The sequence below is a fragment of the Tubulanus polymorphus genome, chromosome 4, assembly GCF_964204645.1.
Source record: "Tubulanus polymorphus chromosome 4, tnTubPoly1.2, whole genome shotgun sequence".
Classification (NCBI taxonomy): Eukaryota; Metazoa; Nemertea; class Palaeonemertea; order Tubulaniformes; family Tubulanidae; genus Tubulanus; species Tubulanus polymorphus.
In genome coordinates, this window is record NC_134028.1 from 18,709,050 (window position 1) to 18,736,956 (window position 27,907).

The window sequence follows — 27,907 nt, forward strand, 5'->3', positions numbered from 1 at the left end:
ATGTGACTGCTTACAGACACTTAACTCGACCCATTTTTAAACCTTATTCATTACTACTTTTTAGAACTAATTTATACTATTTAGTACGTGTGCCTCACAGTTAATTGAAAAAAACGACCTATTTATCAGTGGTATTGATTAATTTTATAAGATAAAGGTAATAATCTTGCCAATTATGATTTCTTGAATGTTCCCTGGTCACTTAGAATATTAATAGTCTATGTCTTAGCACCGGTGAATACGTTTTGATCATTTATTCAATGAGATTCTCCCTGTCTTGTACAAGACTTACAATACCTTTTTAGCTGAAAAAATGCAAGGCTAAGTTATATTTCAATTAGTTTTGGCACTTCTCTACTCAGGGATGTTATCTATCATCAGGCTGCAAAAAGAACCTCAGGCAGCAAATAGATTATGTTACCCTTCGTACCAGAAGAAAATGTTATCATTCAAAAATAGTGTTGTACAGGACTGATGAACCAAGCTCACAAAGGGCAACTTATTTACTGGAGATTTTCATTTAAAGGTTGGAAAATAGATGTTTGGAAGAGGTGAAGGTAATATATAGCTTACATGACACTTAATAAACTGAAACAAGTGAATTTTTTGGGGATAGAAATTTTGTCCTGTACAACACTGTCCTGTACAACACGATGGGTATCATCAATTAATTAGTCCTAGTTTCTATTCGTATCACAGAATTGCTCTATAACTCTGGGATGTGATAGTTAACTTCCATAGGTATCTGCTCAAGACTAATTGCCATCACATCTATCCAAACTTAACAGAAATTTTCATTCAAACTTTTCATCTGAAAACGCTTGATTTGTCTCCGTCCTGTACAACACTATTTTTAGATGGCTTTTTTTTTTCTTGTAAGTATGATATCAGAATCCTTTTGCTGCCTGATGATAGACAACCTCCCTAAGTACCAAAGTCCCAAAACACATTGAAATTAAAGGATGCCTTGTAGTTCTTTTAGCTGAAAATGTAGTGTAAGTGTCTTGTACAAGACAGGGAGAATCGCCCTTTGCAGCATTTTACCAAACTCAGGCCTAACAGGATAGAACGCTATCTTTCAGAGAATCTTTAAGGAGAATTCTTCACTGTATTGTACTGTTCCTCGTGAGTTATAGAGCAAAACCATAAAAAAAAACACGAAAAAAAACGAAAGACTGTCTATCACCTGTCTGGCAAGAAAGTTTGGAACAATAGACTTATTTTTTGAGCCAATAGGCTTAGAACACCATAACTGTGCGGAGTAGCAGACGACACGTAGTAGCAGACGACATTTTGACAGCAGACGATATAATTCTACTTCACAAAAAGAGTCAAGAGATAAAATATATACTATTATATCATTCATTATATTAAAATTGTATTACTAAATCATTGTTATGTACACATATCTATTTTTATAAAACAGAGTAGTGATAAGCAAATGTAAAACTCCCTCTTTTCATTTTATCTAATTTATAGAATTTGTATGTTTTGAAGATAAAAATAGTGAATATAAATGCTTGGCAAATCTTTCAATGTAAAGTTCGATATGTTAATGTTTTACACAAAAACCAATTGGATTTCCAAAGAGTAGAATATCCATGCTGTATAAATACTAAAAACAATAAAAAAAAAAACCCAATAAATGCAATTTATAAATCGTCTGGATTAAGTAGACATTAAAGACAAAATAATCTTCAGAAAATGATATGCCCGATATACATTCTAAAACAAACTTAGGAAAACATTTCACAAAAATCTCTTAAGTAGATTAGGCAATTGACTTAATAAAGTCAACGCTTAAGGCAACAAATTAGCAAGAAAAACTTCTATCAAATTGACTTAGGAAAATATCACAAAAGCTTAAGGCAAAAAATTAGCAAGAAACACTTATATCAAATTGACTTAGAAAATATCACAAAAATTACTTGATTAAGTCAACGCTACAGGCAACATATTAACAAGAAACACTTATATCAAAGTGACTTAGGAAAACATTACAAAAATACCTTAAGTCAACGCTACAGGTAACAAAATAATCATATAGGCCTATACCTGATGCCCTATAAACATTCTACTCTATAAAGATCTTATCAAATTCAAATTCAGCAACATGAAAACAAAGATTGCAAAACATAACAAAAATATCTTGATTATTAAATGGACAAATACAGTGGAACCTCGATACAATGAACTCGAATATAATGTAATTACTTAGATTTTGATTTTCTACACACACCTTGCTGTTTAAGATCTCTGTTCCACTCCTCCACTGATTTTTGTTCATTTTTTGGACAGTATAAACGAAACATATAGTTAGTGTGTCCATTTGCTGTCCACAGTCTCCACACTTTTTGCACCGTCTCAGTGGTTTTTTCGAGAGAGGAGCATTAGCGGGCGCTAGACTTTCCACACAACTTGGTATATAAGTTGGCATTGGAGGGAACACACCTACCGCGGTTGGTAGAGGTAGAATCCGTCTGATAACTTTCGCCGAAGGAGGACTTTTTTTTCGAGGCAGTTGATTTACGTTTTCGTTCCGATGCCTGGCCCGCCATGTCTGGCCGTGTAGGAAACTGGAACTCATTTGGAATTGTACCTCCCTGAAGGGTCAGCGGTCGATTCATTGCAGCTGGCAATACTGACTGGGCACTGACACTGGTAGATATAACTCTGGGGTTAATCCCATGACTGAGCACTTCAGCCTGTTTGCTTTTTTGTCCTTTGTTGTGCCTGAAAAATCAAATTGTTAAAAATGCGTTTTCCGGGGAAAGACGAAATTTTCCCAGATGGCAAAAAATTGACAATTTTTGCCATTTACAGTATTTCTGAATTTCATTCATGTCATTGTCTGTTCAGCAATCAGAATTAAATATATAATCAAGTGAATGTAATAAACTAGATGTACATACCAGGTGCGAACTAACTGTTCATTAACTTGCGGAAGGTCCAGTACCTTTGACAAAAGTGGGTTTTTCATCACTATCAACTGAATATGATGGTAATCCCTACACATCAGTTGAAAGCTAGTAAAATTCTTTTGCGGCGACACGTGCGTCTCATTTAACATCGTGAAAATTGCTTCTACATAACGATTACAGTTCGGTGAAGTGGCAGGAATCTTGTTGGCCACCATATATCTGTAGAAAAGAAAATGAAAAATAGTTGTTATTAAAGGGCAGACAACAAATCTGAATTTCTCAACAATCGGAAACACATTTTCAATTAATAAATAATACGATCTCATCTTCTCAATAGCATTTGCTCAACAAAACACTAAAAATGTATCCTACCATTGTAAAGAATCCACACCAGCTACTGTGACACACCGTTTAAAGGCTTTCTTAAAAAAGCCAGTATCCATTTTTTTTGCATGCCGTGCTACGTACGATGACTTTCGTTTATCAAAATCATCTAGTTTCAACCAAAGATTTTAAATTTCCATGGCTTCATCATTTGTCAATGATAAACTATGATTTCTCAAAGTTACCAAACTCTCTGCTAATTCAGTTACGGCATCGAATCCTGCACGTCCACTAGGGCCAAGTGAAGCCTGTCAAAGAATCAGAATATATTTTTTACACAAACTCAAGGAAAAGGGTGTAATGAAAAGATAATGCACATGTCATAATATAAGCACTTCATTGAACATCATCTGATCACCAGTACACTGTTAAATGCATTAAGGTAAAACTGCCAGAAATTAATAATAAACATCATTGTTGCACTTTTAAACATTTTTGCTTCATTGCTCGAAAACATTACATGTCCTAATATTTACCTCTGGCGAAACAAGCATAGCCTCTTTCAACGACTCAACCACTGATGGCACAACTGTCATACGTTCCTGACCAGATAAAATGTCCCTACTCTCCCTACTGGTGCAACATCAAGGGTTTCTGTAATTGTTACAAAGACACAAGTTTTTAATGAAATCAAGGTAAACTTCTATTAGCAGACACTTTATGCTGCCCACAGTAATGTATACATTTCTGACATGCTGACTGTCTAGCTTTTGATTGAAATTGTGTAACAAGGAAACTCGAACAATAACAAAAAACATAACATAAATCAGTAAGAAACTGCTAATTGTAACAATAACTATTCATACCTGGTAATTGACTTGAAAATTGATCACTTTGTGGTGGTTCGTCGCTCCATTGTAGGAGCTGTTCCTCCGATCCTGCCGATGCAGATGGCTTCTTACTCTTTTTCATGACATTTCTCATATGATCTAAAAATCAAAATAACTGACGATGATGACTCTAGTCTATGCAAGTGACAAATAAAACAAACCTTAATTCTAAAATGCACCTTTTGAAAATGACTGCTTGCTTTGGACATTTTGACTTTTTGCTTCAGGAACGGAACTGCTAGATCTTTTTCGTGACTTGGTTTTCTCAGGAAAATCAATTCATCTTTTAACACTCTAAAAGTCTCAAACTTTTAACACTCAAAAACTTTCTGGTTTTGGTATTATAAAGTCTCGAGAGATAAAGTTGATAGTTGCCTCATGAATCAGAATCAATATATAACATTGCATTAATTCAAAGCAAAGACTTACTCGATTCAAAGGGTTGTTGAGGCAAATTAGTTCCTGCTAATGTGCTGCCATCTTCAATCTGATCAAATGTGTCAAAGTCAATCACATCTTCTGTAACTTCATCTGGTGGCTGTGGGGCATCTTCAATGTTTGCGTAAGATGGGTAAAGTTGCCCTGTTTGGCAGAAAAGATACTCCATCCCAATTAGCTCACCTAAAAGTAGAATATTTCACAATGAAGTGATAAATCAATAATATAGTATACCGGTACTTTATGTGGTGGCGTTGTCAAGTAACAGGTATTAGAACCATGAGTGACAACAGCACTAACAAACCAAAACTTCTGCACCATTGAAAAGAGAAACTATTTACCCGTGTATGCTCTAGGAGGTTCATATCTTATAGCAGGCCGACCAAATACTTTCTTGTTCAGTTCATTCAGAGAATGCTGCAGATGACCACTGTACGATAACGGTTCACTTTCACGATTAGTAGCATCCTTCTCCCGGTCATAGTTCCAGCGTGTCAGACCATCAAGCAACATCGCCTGGAAGTGTGTAGCATTCACAGTTGTTCCTGAAATAAAAATACATACAATGAAGACTAACTGTTCAAACATCAATTTCTTATTTCATTTATGTTCAGTGAAAGTTAATTATCAACATATATGCATTACCTGGAATGAACGCATTTAGGTAGAGATGAAAGGACTCTAACGATGTAGATCCTCTGGCACACCTATACTTCGTTAATTGTCCGCCACCTTTCAGAACAGTGCCCGTCTTCGTGTACAATTGCACATCATCAGGGTCCTGAATACACACTATGTGTCTTGCTTGGAGGCGCCACACTTCATCCATCACAACTGCATTTATCAGCGGCACGCCAGTTGTGTCGCGCCCAATTGTACCCTTGTACGCTAGCAGAAGATCAGCGAGCAGTTCCGTGGTAATACCAACTCCTCGCGTTTTCCTTCTACAAAATGTGGCTAACTCCCCCAGAGTCAGACCAGCCAGTACCTGCGCATCTGTTAGCTTTGCAGCAGATTCACACTTTTTTGCCATAACAAGCTTCTCGACATCTTCGGGATCCCATTCAAATATGCACGTACTGAGTTGTCTCATGAATTTAGCATACGATGGATGCATCTCAGATGTGCATCCTCTCGCAAAACGTTTCATGAAGTGCCATATGTCAAGTCTTAATTGAAGATTCGGCCAAAATTTTGTGAAACAGTTGGCTTTGCAACAGTCCCTGTCGACATACAACAGCTGTGGTGGTGTTTCTCCAGCATTCTTGTAACGAGAAACTAGATCCCCACACATCCGATCCAGGTTGTGTCCCTCACCTACAGTCATTACGCTCATCAGCACTTGGCCAAGTTCATTTCCAATATTCGTGCACCATGCTGCCGAATCTCTCGAATGTCCTGATAATTTTTTCGCGATTTTTCGTGTGGAATCCATCTTCAAGACTGTACCAAACACCGATGTTATCGCGGCCTTCATTTCATGCGAACGTTGAGGAAGAACATCCAACGAATAAATGTGGAGCAACCACTTGTTCGTTGGTAGCTTTAACATCTGAGGGCATTCCTGCAAGTTTGATCCTGTAACTAGACCTCTATGTAGGACTGACATTTTCTCCAGTATTTTTGTCAAATACAATATGGAATCCGACATCCATTTCTCTCCATGCTGCTCCTCTAATTTGTTCATTATTTGCGATGTGCTGTTGCCTTTCCCTCTGTGCCGTTGCCTTTCCCTCTGTGCCGTAGCAGAAGAACAACCTTTTTATCTGCAGCTAACTTCGCCAAGTAATGCGCGCCGGGAAAAATACCTTTTATTATCTTTTCCATGCGTTAAACAACAGTGATTTACGCGTTGTTTGTCGCAAATTGCAATATTCCGATGGTTATTTGCCGCTGCTGTAGTTTTTTGGAATTGAATCGAGCGGCCTTGGTAGCTCAGTGAGATAAGGCGTGATGCTGTTGAATCCACTATCAATGCTGAGTGACAAGTGGGTTCGAGTCCTGCTGGCTGCGAACAGTGTGCGGGAAACACTTCAAAGGCCGCACCATCGTGAGGTTAAATGAACAATCCAATAGGAATAGTCTTGGGAAACCAAGATCCAAACGACGTACGTAAAGCCAAACAAACAAAAAGACAAACAAACAATCATCAGCCGGCCTCAGTGACACCAACGCTGGCATCGCTCTCTGCGACGTTTTGCATGCGTACATGCATCAGAGCTTGGAGCTCTAAGATCAGAGGGTCTTGGGCAATTGCATGCAGAAAAATTGTTCTGTTTTTGTTTTCATTATTCAGCCTAACAGTTCATGTGTAAAAGGGGTTTTTGTATCCAAATCAATATAAATATCTTGGCTGGGACATGATGGAAAACATCAGAATAAACTAGTTTCGTCTTTTTAACAGAATCGCATTAATGAGGTTTAACAGTACAAATAGCCTACGCTAAATCGTTCGGCAGAAAATAAATTCATTTTCAGGAATAAAATCGTACTAGACAAATAGACCTTTAAATCTGTGGTCCTCCCAATCAACATCGTCATAGAAGATTTGCCGGCAGATGTAAAACATTATAACCACTTAATACCACAGTATAATCTACCAATGCTTCAAGGCCCATGGGCCTCTTGTTATGTAATCCTGACCTTCATCAAACATCTCAAAGTACTGGAGCAGCATTAGTTTGTTCGCTTTGGCCTGTGGGGACTCTTGACGAGGATCATTGATCGTTGGAATTCTTCACATGGAGCCAAGATACATATGTTGGTGCATTTTCTAAAATCCACAAGAATGTCTCGCCTGTTGAATGAAATAACATATCACTTACAAAAGTTCACAGAAAAGAACAAATTAAACAAGGTCAAGATGGCTTTGAGCGTACTCTATTTATATTAATTAGGCCTACAACTAAGTTCACTTTACTCACCTCTGGCCCATCCAAACTGTACCACGTATTGAGACAAGACTTGTTTTCGATCTTTTGGGTCCCCACCATTTTTCTTAACCTTAGCGATAGCTAATTTCTCCAGATATTCAGACGATTTAGGTACAAAACCAGCGCGGGATACTTGACGCTTTTCAGATTGTACCTTTTTAGCTTTTATGGAATATCGAGGGTCCAGCTGCCCATCCTGCATACGGGAAAAGGTTGGACCTGCAAAGCAAATGTAGAGCTAACAATTTCTGCAACACCAGTGTAACGTAAGCCATACAACAATAAAAAATAACGCTGTTGCTACCCGTACGTGACAGCCATGCGCTAACAACCTTCTCACGTACGGCGATCTCCATATGTGAGTAGGTTGACACGCAATATCAGGATTCAAAACCTGCGCATACGTAAGATTAAGTTCAGACTCACATACAGGTAACAAAGTAAAAAAACGTGGCGTCTGGTTATAAAACAGTGAGTACAGGAACATGTGGAGTGGTAATTTGGAACGTATGCGCCTATCAACTCCCATTTACAGAGTTGCCACTTCTCCGGATTTCTCCGGAATTCCGGATTTAAAAAAAAATTCAATTTCATTTCCGGATTTTCGGGAGAAGTCAAATAACCACAAAAGAAAACATCGCGAAAATAATAAAATCAATTCGGGATTCGACCCTAAACATCAAAACGTGACGGCTCCGTAGAGGGTTCGAAAAAGCCGTATTGTGCTGCCCAAGATGACGCAAACCAAGATGACGCGACGATCGAAATCGACTGACGCTTCGTTTGTTTTTGGCTCTGGTTTATAGGCCTATATGAGGTGTATTTGACGGAACCAATCGCTATTTGAAAAAATGATCTATAGGCGGTAATGAAAGTGAGGCCTATAACGCGTATTGCGCCAGAACGCATCTCCTGGCGTTCTAATTTCAAGTTCTAATTTTCCCAGACCCCCGACTTATTTTCCGGATTTTTAGCTTCACATAAGTGGCAACTCTGCATTTAAGACATCATCAGATAATTAGGGTATCATTTGATTCATTCTGACCCTATAATTTCATGAGAGTTTCCTTTCCCGAGTAATGTTACAGCACGACACCAGCCGACAAACAAAAGATCTGCCCTGGTCTTTGTCTTAGAGGAATCTGTCCTGATTTAGGCCCATAGACATTATAAAACTTTGAAAAAACTTTACTTACGCAATTTCTGTCGATCCATGTTCAAACGTATGTAACACGAAGTTACGTTGAACGTTACACTAGTTTTAAAAAAACTTTGAAACACACACGAAGACGATTATTAACTCGAACAGCGCAATAATAAACAAGACTGAAAATTGAAAACCGGCGCGGATAAACGACAAAGCACTTCCTGGTTATCAGCGCCACCACTAAATAAAGATCAATTCAATTCATCCGAATCCTACAGTTGTGATTGGCTACGGCAACCGTAGGAATTCCTATGGTTGTGATTGGACAATAGAACTAAATCCTACGGTTATGATTGGCCAATTGCAACCGTAGCTAAACCGTAGCTACGGTTATGATTGGCTGTAGTATTGAAGTCTCACGCTCCCAATCTAGAGCTAGCGAGGGTGAGCAGTTGCATGGTTTTCTGACATCTGCTGTTAGAGAATCGTAAAAATTCTGAAATTCGATTTCTCATGATTAAACGATAATCTTCAGAAAAATATTACTAACCAATGTTTGAAAAAAGTGATCTAATTGAGCTCTTAAAAACGGTATAATATGTATTTATGGAAATAAAAAGATTGTCGGTGAAGATGGCGCTAGCTAGCGCTGTGGATCGCTATGGATCGACATTACGGGTGAGGACGTCGGCGCTATTTGAGGCTATGGATAGGGTTCGTACAAAAGGAATAGTCGCTAAAGCTGCGCTGTTACCGGTATGCGATCCCCTTTTTTTCGCTGGATCGCCTGTCATGGCGCTAATTTGGGCTAATTTTTGTTTCCCGGCCCCCATACGGCAGGGAATTTCACTGACTGGTGCATTATGGGACAAATAAATGTGACTTATGGGACACTATCCCAATGATATAATGAATACTACTATGATAAAGTATAAAAGCCTAATATCATTTCTAATCACTCAAAGATATCATACTGCAATAAGACTAAAATTTAAAACTAGTCCATTTTGTATTTTACATACGCCTAACATGTAATTTCAATGATGAGTCATTCAAATAAGGAAAGAAATTTCAAAATGTATATCTTTGGACAAACTTGCAGTTGATAAATACCACACAGATATTCATACGTTACTAATAATTCAAACTTCTGGTAAAACAGTTCAAAATTCATGATTTATTCGTTATAGAAGTTGTGACTTAGGGGACACAATTAGGTTTCATTTTGCATTTTAGCAGTATAAGATCTTGGTTTTGTAATTTTACTTTTTTAGCCCACTTGGGACTTCAGTCCCAGCGGGCTATTGCGTTCACTTTTCATCCGTCGTCCGTCCGTCCGTCCGTAGACGGAATCCAGTTATTTTGGGAAGTTTTGAAGACGCTTCAAGGTAATGTCTTGATATTTGGTTTATACATGTGTCTACCCTAGACACATCTTCAGCCCAAAAACTGGCCCTCTCAGATTCAAGATGGCCGACTGGCAGCCATTGTTCGTCAAAATCAGCAATTTTTACACTTTTTGAACTTTTAAATGACATGGTTTCCACGCAAAAGGCTCTTTTGCTTGCCAAGTGAGGGCATATTCGAACAAATCTCGTATTTAAGCGTAATCCATTCTCGGAATCGTAGCGAGCAGAATTTTGAAATAGGGTTTCATAAAAATGTTTTCTACATTTTTCACAAAAATTAAATCGGGAAAATTTCAATTTTTATCAGCCAATCAGTAAGTTGAGTCTTCCCTTTGATTGGTTTATCTGAAAATATCAGCAGCTGTTCACATGAATTGTCGTGATTTCATTACTGGCGCTTTCGCGCATGACGTCATGTATCAACACGCGACTATACTTCCGCGTTCGCTGATTTGCCCATTTACTGGGAAATTCCACAGAAGCCTAATTTGGTTTGTTACAAGCGCTGTGATTGCCCCGACCCGATTCTGGCACGGCTTTAGCTTAGTGGGTTCGAATCCCTTGATGGGTGAAGATGATGGATCCTATCAATCTCTATTGAAACAAATAGGTTTCCCGGTTGGGTAGCCGCAGATATTTACCAGATAGGCCTAATTTGGGTCCTGATTTCATCGAATAAGTCGATCATGGTCTTTACGTTTCCATACTAATTACCACCTAAAACGGTCTGAACAATTTTGTCACAATCAACATTTCGTTTACAGAAATCAGCAGGGGTTCACATGAACCCGCGGTATCGTCAACTGTTTTACTTCCGGGTATTTTAAGATTTAAAATTGTATTTCAAGATTGATTTCTATGAAATCTTTAGTTGATTTGGTGTTTGGGAGGAATTTTTATTCGCTCTACAGAAAATTCATCCTTGACAATTGCGCAAGGTTCGCGAAAACATAGCTTTTCCCAAATCTTGTGTATGACCTTGATATGCTAATTAGCCATGTGCTCGTATTGCAAATTCAATCAAATTTTATTCTGCCAAAAAAAATGTTAAATCCAATTCATTTTTAGCCTACTTGGGACTTTAGTCCCAGTGGGCTATTGTGTTCACTTTTCGTCCGTTCGTTCGTTCGTCCGTAGACGGAATCCAGTTATTTTGGCAAGTTTTAATAATAATAATAATAATAATTGTCATTTATAACGCGCAAGTATCCTTTGACCGTTCAAATGCGCTTTCCGAGAGTTAATGGTATGCTGCATGGAACAAAGTTGTTTTGAGATGGGTGTTGAAGCTATTGAGGTCTAGAGATAACCATCTAAATAGTTCGTGAGAGTTCCAAAGTTTTGAAGACGCTTCAAGGTAATGTCTTGATATTTGGTTTATACATGTATCTACCCTAGACACATCTTCAGGCCAAAAACTGGCCCTGTCAGATTCGAGATGGCTGACTGGCAGCCATTGTTGTTCGCCAAAATCATCACTTTTTACACATTTTTGAAGTTTTTGAGGGAAATTTTGAAGACGCTTTTATCAATAACCTTGATCATTCGTATATATTTGTATCCCCCGAGGGCCCATCGGCATGAGTAAAATTGGGTCGATCGGACTCAAGATGGCCGTTCTGTGACCTTTTTTGTTCCCAAAAATGTCAATTTTGGCCTGATTTCTGAGTCCTCTAGCTTCCTAATGGTTTGCCATTTTTCATTGCAATTTGTAATGGGTATTCTTTGGAAAGGGATCTTTTATATCCGAGAGGGTATTTTTGACCAGGCAATTATGACGCAATTGGCGGCCATCTTGGGGTCATCAGTACTCATTCGTAGGTGGAAAAAAGTTTTTCCACATCGTATTGATACTTAAGCAATTTTGCTACCATAATCAATTGGAAAGTTGTAGCTCATGACATGTTCTATGATTGATGTGAGTTTTAAGCTCAATGGTTTTTGTTTATGGCCACCCAGGGGCGTTGAACAACACAATAACTTAGTATTTCTATATCACATTTGTACCTATGCATATTTTGCTACCACAATAAATTGGAAAGTTGTAGCTCATGACATGGTCTATGATCTTGGTGAGTGTCAAGCTCATTGGTTTTTATATATGGCCACCAGGGGGCGTTGAACAATACAATAACTTAGTATTTCTATATTACATTCGTTCCTGCTGTCTGTGTCAACACATGATTGTACTATGTAAATGATATTGAGCAGGGAGTGTATATTGGTAAATATAACCCACAGATTACATCATTTATAAAAAGCAAATCTGACGGGCTGGCCATTGTGCCCCTTAGGGCTCATGTCTATCTCTCCCCTCTGTTTACTGAATGATTATATGAACTTGCTTAAAGGTTTTTAGCCCACTTGGGACCTTAGTCCCAGCATGCTATTGCGTTCACTTTCAACCGTCCGTCCGTCCGTAGACAGAATCCAGTTATTTTGGGAAGTTTTTAATACGCTTCAATGTAATGTCTTGATCTTTTGGTACACATGTATCTACCCTAGACACATCTTTAGCCCAAAAACTGGCCCTGTCAGAATCAAGATGGCTGATTGGCAGTATATGTTGTTTGCCAAAATCAGCACTTTTTACACATTTCGACGAACTATAGGTTTGCCTATGCAAACGGTCTGGTGAAGCAGTTTTCATGGAAAATGAATTGAGTACCGGTGTGTCAACAAGGCACTAACATTGGCTGTTGAACCAATAGTGTTAATTTTTGGTGTCATGGTTTGGCTTAATGAGTTCTCGAGCCCACCAAAATTTCATAGTGATCGAGGTATTTTTAGGGGACTTATTCTTGAAAAGCACGTAAAAACCCTGCTTTTTAGCACTAAGTAATGGCACGTTCTCACATATCAGAATTTGCATACTTGGAATTGAAACATATAAAAGTTCAATGCTTCCTGGAAGTGTCTCCTTTTTTTTATGGACTCATCTGGATGTATTTTTCGACCTACAGGCCCTCACTTTATAAACCCCCTAACTTTTCTCGCTTCTATTTATATGAGTTGACCTTATTACCTGAGCTACATTATTGAATGTGATTGGCTTTTTGTTGGATATACGGGAAATTCCGGGATCTTCTGATGTAATTGGGAAATCCCATTGTGGAACCCAAAACAAAATGGCGAGCATTTCATTCGACTAGGTATCGTATGTTCGCTTATAATTTGTTCGGTTTTAAGTATGTAAATGAGTAGGCAGTATCCGAACTAGCAAGTATGGCGATACCAATGGAGTTTTGGCTTAGATTTGTCTTGTCAATGCCTTAAAGACCTGCTAACCCGTATCCGATAGCTTTGAACAATCATTTACTGTGACCCCTAAACATGCATTGCTGCCATAGCTAAGATATCAACTCTGAAAGTCCTTTGACGTATTTTAAAACTTGAAGATCAAAATAAAAATAGCTTTCTTGCACTCACTAAAGAAAGAGACCATCGCCAGGTGTGATATGTTATGGCTAAATTTATGATTTCTTTTTCAGGTTGATACACCATTTTGTCCGAATTGTTTAGAATGTATGCCTACGACTGAAGCAAAGCTGAAGAAAAACAGGTTTGTTCTTTATTGATGTTTTCAAGTGTGAGTTCATTCAAGAAATGTTACAGTTGGCCGTTCTCCCAATGCACGTCAGAAATGGTGTGGGGCCGGGCCTTAGCTAGGAGTGAAATGTAGCCTGGCAAAAATGATATCATCTCAAAACTGCGCATAAATACCGCATAACTGGTAGTTGCAAAATCTTGGTTCCTTTCATTTTCATTCTCGTTCATGCGGGTAGGCAGCTAGCATCTTGGCAGATTTGCGCACTTGTACTTAAGTATGTTCGTAAGCAATATGGCTTACATGCTGCGTTCACTGTGTATTCATCATCCTTGTTATAACGCTAGTCATGGGCCTGATTGTCAAAATTTTGGCAGTGCATGTTAATGATAGTATTCAAGAATTTATTTTCTTTAATTGGGGGTGTCTAAGAATACATGTATGTTTTACTATTAGAAGAAACAATTGTAGGATGTTCTCAAAACCAAATGATGAATACGCTGCACCATTTCCATGAACTCAGACGTGGTTAAGCATTAAGCATTAAGTTTTTTTCAAATAGTTTGAATAGGACTGTCGATGATTTCAGTGGCATTCTGGCGGAGGGTATGGTATGGTGGTATAACAAGAGCTATTTACATACACGACTGATACCAAATGAACTGTACACAAGAATTATTGGCCAAAAGAGATGGTCCCAAAGTCATCCTTCCCCAGCAGGGATTGGAACCTGATGGCATCGAGTTTGCCACGGTACGAAATCCTGCCACACTAGCCCTTTCAGTACTGGCTAATTAATACCCTGTAGTGCTGAAGATAATTTGAAAATTCTGAAAAATTCCACCCTAGTGTGTTGAATAACGGGAATAGCACTATAGTGCGTCTACACCATTGCCCGGTATATCATTAGTTACTAATATTTCACTATGTTTGACAGGTGCTGCCATCTTTCAAGAGAGATAATTAGTAATTACTAATTAAATCAATACACTGCAGTGTAGACGCACTGAAAGGGTTAAATGGAATGCGATGCTTAGATGATGTCATTATTAGCCAATCTGATATCCCGTTTTATTTTAGCCCGGGTTTTCCCATTTATAGTTCTTCCATGAAATTTACCCCTGCGATTATACAACGAGCAATCTGAATGGTGCCGCAAGTTTTCGTGCGGCAAAGCTGCGCACTCGGTCTAGTGTAGCAGGGGTTCGTGTCATGGCTGAGTGAAGCGATGCCATCAGGTTCGAATCCCTGCCGAGGGAGGATGCCCAAAGTAGACATGATAGAAATACATTGGAATCTGTAGTGTGTGGTCGTTTTATTTCCTCCATCGTCGATCAAACAACATAATTTGCTTATGAACCTGAAAGTGACTTGAACAGCGTAAATCCAAAATGAGGGTTTCCAAGAAACCAATAAGGAAGCCTCACACTGCAGGATATGTTTTAAAGCACACTTTATTATTATTATATTATTATACAATTATTTATATTTCCGTCCCTTCAAGTTGTATATGAGCATCGTAGATCATTCTCCCTCGGCAGGGATTCGAGCCTGATGGTATCGCTTCACTAGGCCACGGCACAGAACCCTGTCGGATGGATGACCTTGATATGCAAATTAGCCATGTACACTGTACTTAAAAATATAAAACAAAGTCAATTTTTTACGATTGATAGAACACTATATCCGTGTTGACGCGATGTAGAGAGAATCCCACAATGACAAGAAAAAGTCCAAAAATGTAGCTACGAGATAGTAGTTCATTTCAACGTTTCGACTATATCCTAATGGTCATCTTCAGGAATAATGAGATACTACAAAAATTATGAGATATATATATATATATATATACAATCCAGAGACAAAGAGACTAATTCAAGTAATCAGAGATGATACAAACTAAAGGAAAATTTACGTAGAAACAGTTACACGCTAAAATAGATTAAAGGGAAGTAAACCAAAGGGTAATTATAAACAACAATAATGAGTTTAAATATAAATTGAAACTTAAAATCAGTAGTAAAGGGACAAACTAGGGGGCACTTTAATTAAAACAATGGTGAATACAAGTAGAGAGACTAAAATTGATGAGTGACAAATAACAAAGGATCAAAGGGGAAATCAAGTGTTGAGTTTAACCAGTTTACAGAGGAATTTTGATATAAGTTTATTATGGGGTGAAAAACCATTGTTAAGATTTACAACGTTGTTCGAATTTTCAATTATTAATGCAGATTCCAAAATATGTCTTTTAGTTTTATCGCTGCAAGGGTAAATTAATTCAGCATTAGCGAAATCAAAATTGTGTGAGGTCTGAAATACATGACTAGCAACTCCGCTTTTCAAGTTGTATGTTTTTTTTTTAACTGAAAAAACATCGTCAGTATGGCAGTATGGTCAACAATGTTAAACTACGTTTTTCCCTTTAAATCAGCAAAATACAATATCTCAAGAAATTCAAAAACTAAGATTTCATGAATACGATAGTTTAGTTTTATTGATGAAATTTTGATTGCATTTAACTAATATCAGACGAGGTTTGAGAAAATTGCATTCAATTCAATTCAAAATTTTCTGTTGGTGGTATCCTGTTCATAGTCCTGGAGCGACTGCACTTTAGGTGTCCCTAATGGTTATGTACCTAACCTTACCATAACACTAGTGCCACCCAGTTGAAAGGTTACCTAAACTGCAGTTAGACCACAATGAGAACCCCTTTAGTCAAACAAAGGGCACATATAAGTTTCTCGCTACAATGGCATAACCTTCTCTAATGATCTGATGGGTTCATAGTTAACTTGTCTGGAATTTTTCCAGGTGTACAAGTTGTTTTGATTGTCCTAGCTGTCAACATACACTGTCTACACGAGCTACTACTATGCCAGTTCCTAATCCGGAAGATCCAAATAAATCACTATTGAAGAAGGTGTATTACTTGGCTTGTGGATTCTGTCGTTGGACATCACGTGATGCTTCTCTTCAAGATCAGCCTGTTGGTAAATATTATTACAATCAGTTTACAGCTGAGTGGTTCAGGTTCTGAGTGGCACTTTAAGGGAAAAGTCTCGTTCCCTGGAATAGCTATTAAAGTAAGAGTTGCTATCACAACCACTGTTTATAAAAGGGTGGTTTTACATTTGACTAGTATGCACTATCAAAACCAGATGTTTTAAAATTGTTTCCTTTTGGAAGTAGACTTGTCACCCAGTGATAATATTTAAGCTTACGATGGTGTGCGTGGTGTCCCTGTGTCCCTGGGCCTCTCACTTAGTTAACTCTGGGTTGAAATTATCAAAAGTTCATTTTCAATGAGTTTTCTCCTGAGTCAAATCTTAACTCACCACTGGAACTGGATCCAGATGTTTGTAAACCTGTATGCTCTGTATTCTGTAAATGAAATTATTCATTTAAAATGCTTCATAAGATGTTACAAATTCCTAAAGTCTAAGTATGTCTGATTCATATTGTGCGGGTGTGGCTAATGGCCAGTTCCGACCATCATTTCACTACACCACACCTGGTAACAGACACTTTCAAACAGCCATTATGAAAGACCAACCAAATTGAAAGGTCGACTATTCCAGAAGAGTGCTTTGAAATATACACTACTGGAAAAGTAGGCAATATTGTTACATGCTTATTGTTCTCAAGTGGCTACTAAGTAAAAGTAGAGCTCAGAAGTGGGATAGAAATGTTCAACAGGCTCTAAAACAAACTCATAAATGGTGTATGATATTTTAGCAAAATTCTTTCGATGGGTTATCCTAGAGACCGTTTGTAACTGATAAGATTTCGAGTCCTGTAGATCAAAGGTCAGAAGCTGTTTCCTTATTTTCCCTGCCTTCATAAACGGGTCGACATACACTCGGGTGTATTTTACACTCCGGCGTTTCACCTGATGTGGGTGTGGACATCAGTCGTCTTCAGCGACATTCTAGTTTGTTCTTCTTTGCCAAACCTTTGATAACCACCTTGCAGTATCCTTTGCAAGGTTTGACGAATAACAATATATGGTTGAACCTTGTTCTAACGACCTCGGAACTAATGAACCATCGCTTGTTACGTACCTGGCGTAGCTGTTTTATCATTTTCATTTCCTTGTTCTTGTTCCGTCGCTTCCCCCGGTGCAAACAAAAACGTGATAAGCCTACACTTAAGGGGACGGCCAGCTTGTAATATCCACACCATTTTCTAAGAATTCTGTAAAAAAAAGTTCTACATTTACCACTCATAGTTACCAGAGATCATATCTGAATGTATGGTTGGCATTTATATTTTATTTCATAGTTTTTACTGTTGTCAGTTAGTGCTGGCAGTATTTGAATAGTAGGCCTACTCTAATGAAACCAGTTGGTTTATGTGTTTCATCACACGAGGGGGTGGTCTCTTTTCATTCATGAATGATGTTAAACAGATCTAACGAACTATCTGAAATAAAGAATTTTTTTTCCCAGCAGTTGGTTTGAACAAGCTTCCACTGTAGCAGGTAATAATTGAGCTGGGTATCATCATTTCTAAAAATATTTTGTGCTTGTCATTTACCAACACTGAAGTTGCAAAATGGCCTTTTGACTTGGGCTTGTGATAATAGGATAAAACTACAGATTTGCCAACTATAAATTTGATGTACAAGTACTGTGTTGTCTATTTTATAGCTACTGGTGGTTGGAAAGACCAAGAAAATCCACATTTCAAACGAGTGAGTCAATTTGTATTTACGATATAGATAGATAACAAGAGATGAGAAACGTGCTCCATTTAAGTAAGAAAAAACTTATCAGTTTATATGTAGATATTTTGTCATGATTTTTGCTTCATTCCAGTTATCAACTTTGTATGAATACTACCGCCAGATGGCTCAGAAGGAGAAAGTTGAGAAAGAGAGACGCAAGTATTCACGTCGGCGCAGTTACTTACATTTGTCGGTAAGTGATATCCCATGATTGTAACAACAACAAAAAACTTACAAGAATCTACATTACCTAATGAAAATTGGTTTTGTATTATAATCATGTATATGTCCATTACAAGCATCAACAACAATTGGAAACGGTTGACTGTTCAGATTTAACTACAGAAAACCTTGAAAATACAATGGTAATAATATTTCACGCTCATCAGACTGTCCTATTACCAAAAAATTCTCGCTCGACCCGTTTTTTAGTTGGTGGCAGAGTAATCTTAAAAACTTTTGAAAATATCTATACTATACTATCTTATGTCTACATAAGTGTTTGTGTCAGGAGTATGGGTACGCTTTCAGTTTTGTTTACTGTTAGTATTTAGCTTGACAGAATGAAAGATGAAATTGAATGCACGCATTTTCTGCAATGATATATGCATCTTTATGCGTTAGAATGGCTATTTGCATAAGGAACCTTCTACAGTAAAAAGTTTTCAATTACTTGAACCCTTCTGATATGTTTGCCTGGGCTTCTTGATAAAGTTCACTTTATTTGTTTCATAGAAAGCGAGGAAGATGTATCCAGTTCATTAGAAATCTGGATAAGCATATTTTGTGTCAACTATGTTTAACATATCCGGTACTTCTGGTTCTCCCACCATTGCTACTTTGAGATATCTCGTAGCCTTCTTATCGACCTTTTGATATAAGCTTGCAGTGTGCACACCACCGTCGCTCCATCGTCAATGCTGTTTGGTCAATGACTGAACAATTGTTAAAGGAAGTGTGTTAGCTCCATTGGCATTCACTTAACATTATTCAGCACATGTACGTGTTACAAAGATCACTTGTAAACGTCACAGTTTTTCATCCCATTGAAATAGCCGATATGGAATATCTTTGTCTGAACTCTGGATAGATTATATATGTGTGTGTGCGTGTGTGTTCGTGATATCATGTCATCAGTTACGTAGTATAAAATGACTTAGTTGAGCTGGGTACTGAATCTTTCTATTCTGTTTATTTTCATGTATGATGTACATGTCTATAATATATAATATAATGAATAGAGAGAGAAAATAAATAAATAGATAATGGCCAAAATTAAAACAAACATCTTAGGAACTTGAATGCTCAATGGGGATCACAATTCTGGTGAATACAAGTGGAAAGAACACAAGTTATGCTTGATTCTCATATTCAAATTTACTTCAAATTCAAACTTATTTTATTACATCATAGTTACAAAGCATATTATTGGTTCAACAGCAATGAATATAAGAACAGAAGAAATATTATTATAGAATTTTCAATAAGGTAATGAATTTCTATAGGCCTAAAGAAATGAATATTATTTTTCTAATAACTAGGAGTGACTGTCCCGTTTATCAGGAAACACACGTAACTAGTGGAATAGGTTTGATGTTAACGCACGTGTTGCAGGTTTAAATTGTTTATCAGCATAGAATTAATAATCCATAAAAGTCAAAATCAACATCGGCCCGATACCCAGACCAAAGCGATTCATAATCTATCGATTGAATCTACAATGCAATATATGTATTTATTCAAATATTTCAATAAAAAGATTAATTACTTGAAATCTATTCTAATTCCTAATATGTTCTTATATCAGTAAATTTATTCAACACCTTTTGACTCAGCAGATTCTTAAGATGAGTTTAATAGAACAGATCCATTTTTTAAGCATGGTGATACAAAATAAATGCTTGGTCTAATCAATTCATATTTATTGATTTAACGTCCACGCAAGTTTGGTTTCAAAGCTGAATCACATTAGACATTTACACAGTGGTTGCATATTAGGTTTGAATCTGTCAATACTATATATTGTAGGTATCTAAATTTTCGATAATTCCTATTATCCTAAATGGCATGTTGCGGCTTTGCAGAAAACCCGTTATCACTGCTTTGCTATTATTACACACTATGTTAAAAGGGTCACGATAAGTGTCATGTTAAGTTTACACGGTTAACACCCCCACTTAAACTTTAAATCATGTACACAATATTCTCTACTACAACTCTAATTATAAGACTAAGATTATAATTTCCTTAATAATCTTGTATATAATGTCTCAATATAATTCAATATAATTCATACAGAAAACACTTTTTGTCAAAAACTGTAATTTTTTTTTTGACACTGGCTTAGTAAGGACATCTGCTAAGTTTTCCTCTGATGGCACGTACTCTTGTTTTACAACCCCCATTCGTACTTCATTTCTTATGAAGTGATACCTGATATCAATATGCTTTGATCTCTGATGTTGTACAGGATTGTTTGCTAAAGCTAGTGCACCTTGATTATCGCCATACAGCAGCACAGAATCTACATCAAAGTTCAAGTCTTTTAACAATTGAAGTAGGAACTTCCCCTCACATATAGCTGATGCTAAAGACATGTATTCCGCTTCACATGTTGACAACGCAACAGTTGGTAGTTTTCGACTCTTCCTGGAAATGAATGAATTTCCCCTGATAAACCAAAAAAGTAACCTGTAACACTGCGTCTATCAGCTGCAGCACCCCAGTCTGCATCGCAGTCACCAACTAACGATAAACTTTCTGACCTTTTGAAAATCAGACATTGATTCCTTGCGCCCTTCAAATAACGTAATACACGCTTTGCCATGCTCAGATAGAGTTCAGTAGGGTAAGACATGTACTGAGAACAAAGTAACTACAAAACACAAATTTGGTCTGGTAGCTGTCATGATGTAAATTAGACTACCAATAATTTCTTGATACAATTTCAACTCACTGCCTTGCAATAAATTTGACTGATCTACAATCTTATTGTCCCCTATTTCACAAGGGGTTGACCTCGGTTTACAATTTTCCATCGAGAATCTGGAGAGAATTTTGTGAATATACTGTGACTGACTCATAGATATGTAATCTTTTTCGCATTCAAATCTGATACCTAGGAACCATGATAACTTTCCAAGATCCTTCATTTGGAATCTTCTACAAAGACATTGTTTTATTTCATCCAACATACGGTAATCAGTTGTAGCCAAAATGATATCATCTACCCAGATGAGTTGTATTATAATTGACTCTTCAGTGAACTTCATATATACACAATTGTCAGTTTGAGACTGTGTGAACCCTTCATTCGTTAAATATTTATGCAATGTTTGATTCCAATTATGACCGCTTTGTTTTAAGCCATACAACAATTTCTGTAATTTACAGACTAAAATTTCACCATTTTCACCTTTAACAGAATAACCTTCCGGTTGCTGCATGTACAACTCACAATCAATTTCGGCATTCAAATAAGCCATTTTTACATCCATCTGGTGAATAATTAAATTATTCTTTACTGCTAATTGTGCTAGAACCCTTAATGAAGTTAGCCTAGCTGTAGGTGAGAATGTTTCTTTGAAATCTACACCTGGTATTTGTGAATACCCTTTCGCTACGAATCTTGCTTTATACTGTTACTGATTGTTTGCATAGTACTTTTTAGCGTACACCCAACGAGCCCCCACTACTTGCCTACCCTCTGGCATTTGGGTCAACTTAAATGTTTCATTTTCCTTTAAGGCATACATTTCTTCGTCCATAGCTTTACGCCAATTTTTTACTCAGGCGAGGAAATAGCCTCTTCATACGTAGAAGGAACATTTGATACAATATAACAACGATCAATCAAATTACTGTCGTCATGTAAACTTTCAACATAATCATATCCCAGATTCTCTGGTTTCTTTCGTTCTCTACGGGGATATCTACTTCTGCTATCTGCTCTGGTTCATGAGCATCTAATTCTGGTCCATTTACCACTGGGTTAATTTCACCAGCCTCACCCCCTTAAACAATCGTTGGTTCTGGGTTCGAATCCACTTTTGGTATGAGTATGTCATTAATGATATCTGTTTGGAAATGGGCTTTGAGATCATCGAATTTTACACATCTAACCCTCTTTATAGCTCTAGTTTCTGGATAGTATACTAGGTAGGCAGGACTACCTTTATCGTAACCTATAAATACACCTTTTTCTGACCTAGGATCAAGCTTTCGTTTCTGTTGTACATATGCGTAACACGGTGCCCCAAAAACATGCATGTGACTCAAATTTGGCTTTCAACCAGTTAACATTTCATACGGGGTCTTTTTCAACCTTTGATTGTACCGGTAACATCTATTCCTAATATAGGCCGAAGCCATCACTGCATGAGCCCATAAATGCTTTGATAAAAACTTTGAATCTATCAAGAGACACCTTGCCATCTCGAAAAGAGATCGCCACGCCCTTTCAGCCGTACCGTTTTGGTGGGGTGAATGTGGGGCTGAACTTTCATGTTTAATTTTGTTTTTGACAAGTAATGCTTCAAAATCTTTGGAGATGAATTCTCCCCACCATCACTCCTCGACGATTTGACCACATTCACCCTACCGTACGAAGCTACATCGGCTAAAAACCTCTCAAAAGCATGATAGCTTTGCATTTTCGCGCTCTCGTCTGGTTCACGTTTTCTAAATTGCGCCATTTTTCCAAGTACACACGGTTCACATTTAAAGTCATCTGTTGATCCATTTATTTTCATTCCATCAGCAACTTGCTCTAGTTTCAAGATGTCGGGCAAATTGCAGTGCCCCATGATCAAATGCCACGTTTCTAGGTCATGATTTCGCTCGTCAGCCGTAAGGACGTTATTTATGAAATACAAGCGACCTTGTTTCATAATATCAAACATAGTACTATTCGGTGCTTTCAGATTTGCGCTATCTGAATCGAAACTAATTTTGGCGCCCTGTTCAGTTGCAGCCTGAACACTAAATATATCCTGTTTAAAACTCCACACATATAACGCATTTCGTAAGGTTACGTCCTGAACCTGCCCTTTTCGGTCGCAAAGTTTTATTTTGGCTTGGTCTCGTTTCAGCGCTAGATTTTTCGATCTACTCCCATCCGCAAGTTCAATGAAATGTGAATTCGGGTTGAAACTGTCATCGAATGAAGTGAACTTCGAATGATCTTTTATGATGTGGGTGGTTGCTCCACAATCAACCAGCAATGTGTTATTTTTAGTCATGGTCATGATAAGTGTCATGTTAAGTTTACACGGTTAACACTAGGTGCCGTATATATGCAAATTTTGAATGCTCATTGTTGGTGAGAATATAATAATTTCACATATCGCCAGGTATTGTTTCATTTTAATACCCGGTGATAGTGTTGATTGAGATTGAAGTTCACTACACAAGGCCTCCACGTGCTAAACACAGGAGTGCTAAACACACACATACACACGCTCATACAGACTACTATATGGTGATGCTGTAACGCTGCTTGGCGCGTGCACGTTTGGTATGATGACAGGCTGAATAATCGTCGTAGCAGAAGATGAGCGCTGTGTTTTCTGTTGAATAGAATTTGTAAGAAATTGTAATTTCTTGTGACCTGAAAATACTAAGCAGCAAACTGTATAGGTCTGAATATTGTAGTGGTAAATTCCAGGATTTAAAGCGATCTAATACTACGCCTCGGTGTTTTAGCTTCCGCGGCCATACATTGGAAGAGGTTTCGTTTCCAAGACTCAGTATTCACGTACCCTCTGATATGTGATATCATATGAATTTTATTTGAATATTTTTTCATACTGTAAAAAAAAATTTTTTGGAAAATATAAAATAGTTTCCTTGCCGCGCCCTTCGAAATTTTGGACGTAGACCATAAACAAATGTTTATCTTTGGTCTTATTTGACTACAAAATAATTCTTTAAGAAAGATGAAATACAATAGAAACTTCTAGAACTTTGAAGTCACGAATTAAAAAGATTTTTCAAGCAATGCCCTTACTCCAAACAACCTCTAGCTTTCAAGGTAAACCACACTTTGCCCATGGGCAATTTATTCAGAGGAAAATTTTTAGTTGCACTACAGAAAATACCATTGAAAATTATGCAAAGTCCAGCAAAAATAGCTTTTTCTCAAATCGAATAGATGACCTTGATAAGTTAACCATCTGCTCGGACTTCAAATTCAATCAAAATTTATTCTGCAAATAAACATGTCCCATTCAATTTTGTTTCATTGAACAAATATCAGAGTATCCAATTCCAATCAATTCTATTCCGCATTCAAATCAATAAGACCAAGGGAAAAGATTGATGTGAGGTATTTGTTCCTGCCCGTCTGTGCTACTTAGGATTGTGTAAATTATAGGCATGGACTCTGAGCGGGGAGTGTATTATGACAAATATAACTCACAAAATGCATCATTTGCCAGTCTATGAAAAGCTGACAGGCTGGTCATAGTGTCTATTGTCATCATTCTTGAGATTGATGTAGATCCTTTGAGAAAATGATGTTAGGGTCTCGGAGAGAAGTTGAGAGTTTAGAACAGTGAACTTGGCATAACATGGGCATTGAGCAGCAGTGAATTGGGGTCAGCAGTAGCAAATGAACCCCGATAGAGCTGTTTTGATTATGTTTGAATGGATAAAGCAAGGATATATTGGCATAAAAATATTTTCTTTGGGAGTAAACCCTTGAAATTGCATCTTGAATTTGGTTGGCCTTGAGGCTATTAACTAGATGCAATGATGCGAGAGTTAAGATAGATTATCTGTTTCAGACTTGAACCAACAAATTCAGAAAATGATTTGATTATTTTCCCAGTATGTCAAAAGTCTTCAAGTTGGTCATGTTCAAGTTAGGCCAGGTTGACTTTAGTTCCCCTCCATATAAGATTACAAGATAATTCTGGACAGAATTAGAACATTCATTGACATTGCAGCAGATTGACTAAACAATTTACATTCACTGAATTAGTTTCTTCTTTGAGATTGATATGCATAGTTCAATAATAATGCCGTTGATTACGTGGAATATATTTTAGGATAAATATGGATTGACACCTACAGCTTCGAGGAAAAGAGGACTCATATCTATGGCCTCATTGAGGTAAGATATCTTCCGACATTTCTAGCCTTTGTACAAAACTTGACCTTCAAATCCTAATATAAGATAATTTATTCGCTCAAACACGAATAAATTTTGAACAAATTGGTCGAAAAGTAGCAAAATGAATGTCACAAACTTTTCACTGACAGCCTCCATTATACCCATAGTGGTTATGTGAAAAATCATCTTTGATATGTATTTCCTTCAGGATACATTACGTGGGGCACATTAGAAGTTACCTTAGCTTGGGAACTATACCGTTAAACATTTTTTGGAATACCCAGTACCGTACGGTGGCGCCACCATGTGACTCAATTTCTTCCTTAGTGCCACCATTTTTGGTGCGTTTTTCTAAGGGAGCTGCCGCTTAGACGTTATTCTGAGTTCGTGTTCAAGCCGACTTGTAGTTTGGTTGGTCCAGGACCAAGCTAGCACCTCCTGTTCTTTGGTGACTTATTTCCAATTAGTCTTACCATTCAGATACGTCAATAAATTCGATCGGATTTTCTCACGGCCGCGGCATTAGTCTCCGGCCACGTGTTTCCTTTCCTTTCGTTCAACGGGACTTCTATATTAGCGAGTAGTCCGAGTCCATCTGACAAACCACATATAATAGGGTTTGATTAAGTAAATATTAATTAAGGAATCATTAATTAAAATTTTTCTAATAATTTAAGATTAATTTTTCGCGAAATCAATAATTAATTATTTCTGATTATTAATTTAATATAAGATTAATTTTTTTTCGCGAGTCGTTTATTGTTGCTTTTGTTTCAGCGATCAATAAATATGTCGGATTCTAGAGATAAGAAAGCCCGTTCTCTGGTTTATGAATCGTCTGGTACCTCCTCTCCTACTAGCGCGGTTAAACCTCCAGTAGGGGTGCAGACCGGCGTTCCCTCGCTGAAGCCCTTGATCGAAAGTTCGGTGCGACAATCCCGCAGCAAGAGGGCTAAGAAAGTCGTGGAGGAGTCGGGATTAGGCCAACCCCCCCCCCGTCACTCCAGTTGGGACAGTGGTACAACGTGCCATTAAACCTCGGCTCGAACCAGTTCTCGATTCTGCTCCGATTTCGTCCGTAGGAATTCAGCGGGTCCCGTCCCAGTTGGAACCTTCCACTGGGTCCTGGTCTGGCCTAAACGAGGCGGCACCGGATAAAACCGTCCTTGCTTCGGCCCCGGCTACCGGTTCTCATCCGGGCCCGGGCCTATTAAAATCCTTGAATCGTCCGGAATAGGGATTTCAGATAGACCCGAATCAGGCCTCGTTTCGAGTCCCTTGGCTGAAATATCATAATTTTCCGGAGTAAAATTTGTATTTCTGAGGTATATTTACATGGGGCACAGGAGTTTCCCGCCCTTCCCCGCTCGGCTCATACACTTAGTTTCGGAAGAAATTGAGTCACGTGGCTCGTGGCGGCGCCACCGTATGGTACCGGGTATTCCAAAAAATGTTTAGCGGTATAGTTCCCAAGCTTAGGTAACTTCTAATATGTGCCCCACGTAAGTATCCCTCAGAAATACAAATTTTACTCCGGAAAATTATGATATTTGTCTGCGAACAAAAGATTTGTGTCTTGAGCATGGCACAAAAATTGTATTTCACTCAAAATGTACCATTACTTGAACTCTTCCCGAATAGGCAGGGTGGGTATAATGAAATAATCATAACAAGGCAAAACACCATATTTGCACCTCAACATCTCAAGTTCATGGCCCATTTAGTGTCTCATTTAGCAGCTATCCCTAATTTGAAATGGGCTTAGATACTATTATATTGGACCTTTCGTATAGAGTCCTCAATACAGTGTATCTGCTCTGATTTTGTAATTATAGAAAATACAGATTAAGGGTGTGCTTCAATTTTTTTATTTTTTTTCATGAAAATAACATCTGTTTAGTTTAAAGGAAAGTGAAGATATTAAGATACAGGCTATTGAGGTCAGCTATTCTTCGACTGATGTCATGCCATTGGATGAAAGTGTGTATACTCAACCTCTGATACTTGAAAATGGTATGTTATTGTTACATGACGTATTGCAAAGTTCTACTCTTGAGCCTGTTCTCTTAGACCACTTGCGACTTTAACCACAAAGGGATATAGCATTCATCTGCTGTTTGTTTGACAATTGTTTTGATAATTGCAAACCCTTCAAACTTCTGGTTTATCTAAACGCATTAAAGACGCATGCTTATTTTGCATTCTGATTTTCAGTCAAAAAGTTCCAATTTTTAGAAACGAGAACTGTCCGTCCACAGCAAGTCTGAAAATTACTTGCTGTGGATGCGATTATTGCATTCTACATGGGTTAAATGATAAATCTTTTCTCGATAAGGAAATACACTTGACTAAAGTAATTTATAGCAATGTCATTGCTATGACACCCGGATGGTCATTATGACCATCCGGCACTAGAGACTTGTTTTCTTTGTAGTTTTAGGTCATATACAAC

At 37.7% G+C, this 27,907-nt stretch overlaps 1 protein-coding gene across 1 annotated transcript in view; it reads left to right on the forward strand.

Moving 5' to 3' along the window:
• The window catches only part of LOC141903263 (dynactin subunit 4-like), a 53,777-nt gene that overhangs the window by 11,906 nt on the left and 13,964 nt on the right, over positions 1-27,907 (forward strand). Inside the window, exons 2-8 of the mRNA XM_074791357.1 lie at positions 13,554-13,624; positions 16,427-16,605; positions 18,265-18,308; positions 18,433-18,534; positions 18,641-18,706; positions 25,391-25,455; positions 27,356-27,468. Of these exons, the coding sequence (XP_074647458.1) occupies positions 13,554-13,624; positions 16,427-16,605; positions 18,265-18,308; positions 18,433-18,534; positions 18,641-18,706; positions 25,391-25,455; positions 27,356-27,468 (640 nt within the window). The remainder of the gene's footprint in view (positions 1-13,553; positions 13,625-16,426; positions 16,606-18,264; positions 18,309-18,432; positions 18,535-18,640; positions 18,707-25,390; positions 25,456-27,355; positions 27,469-27,907) is intronic.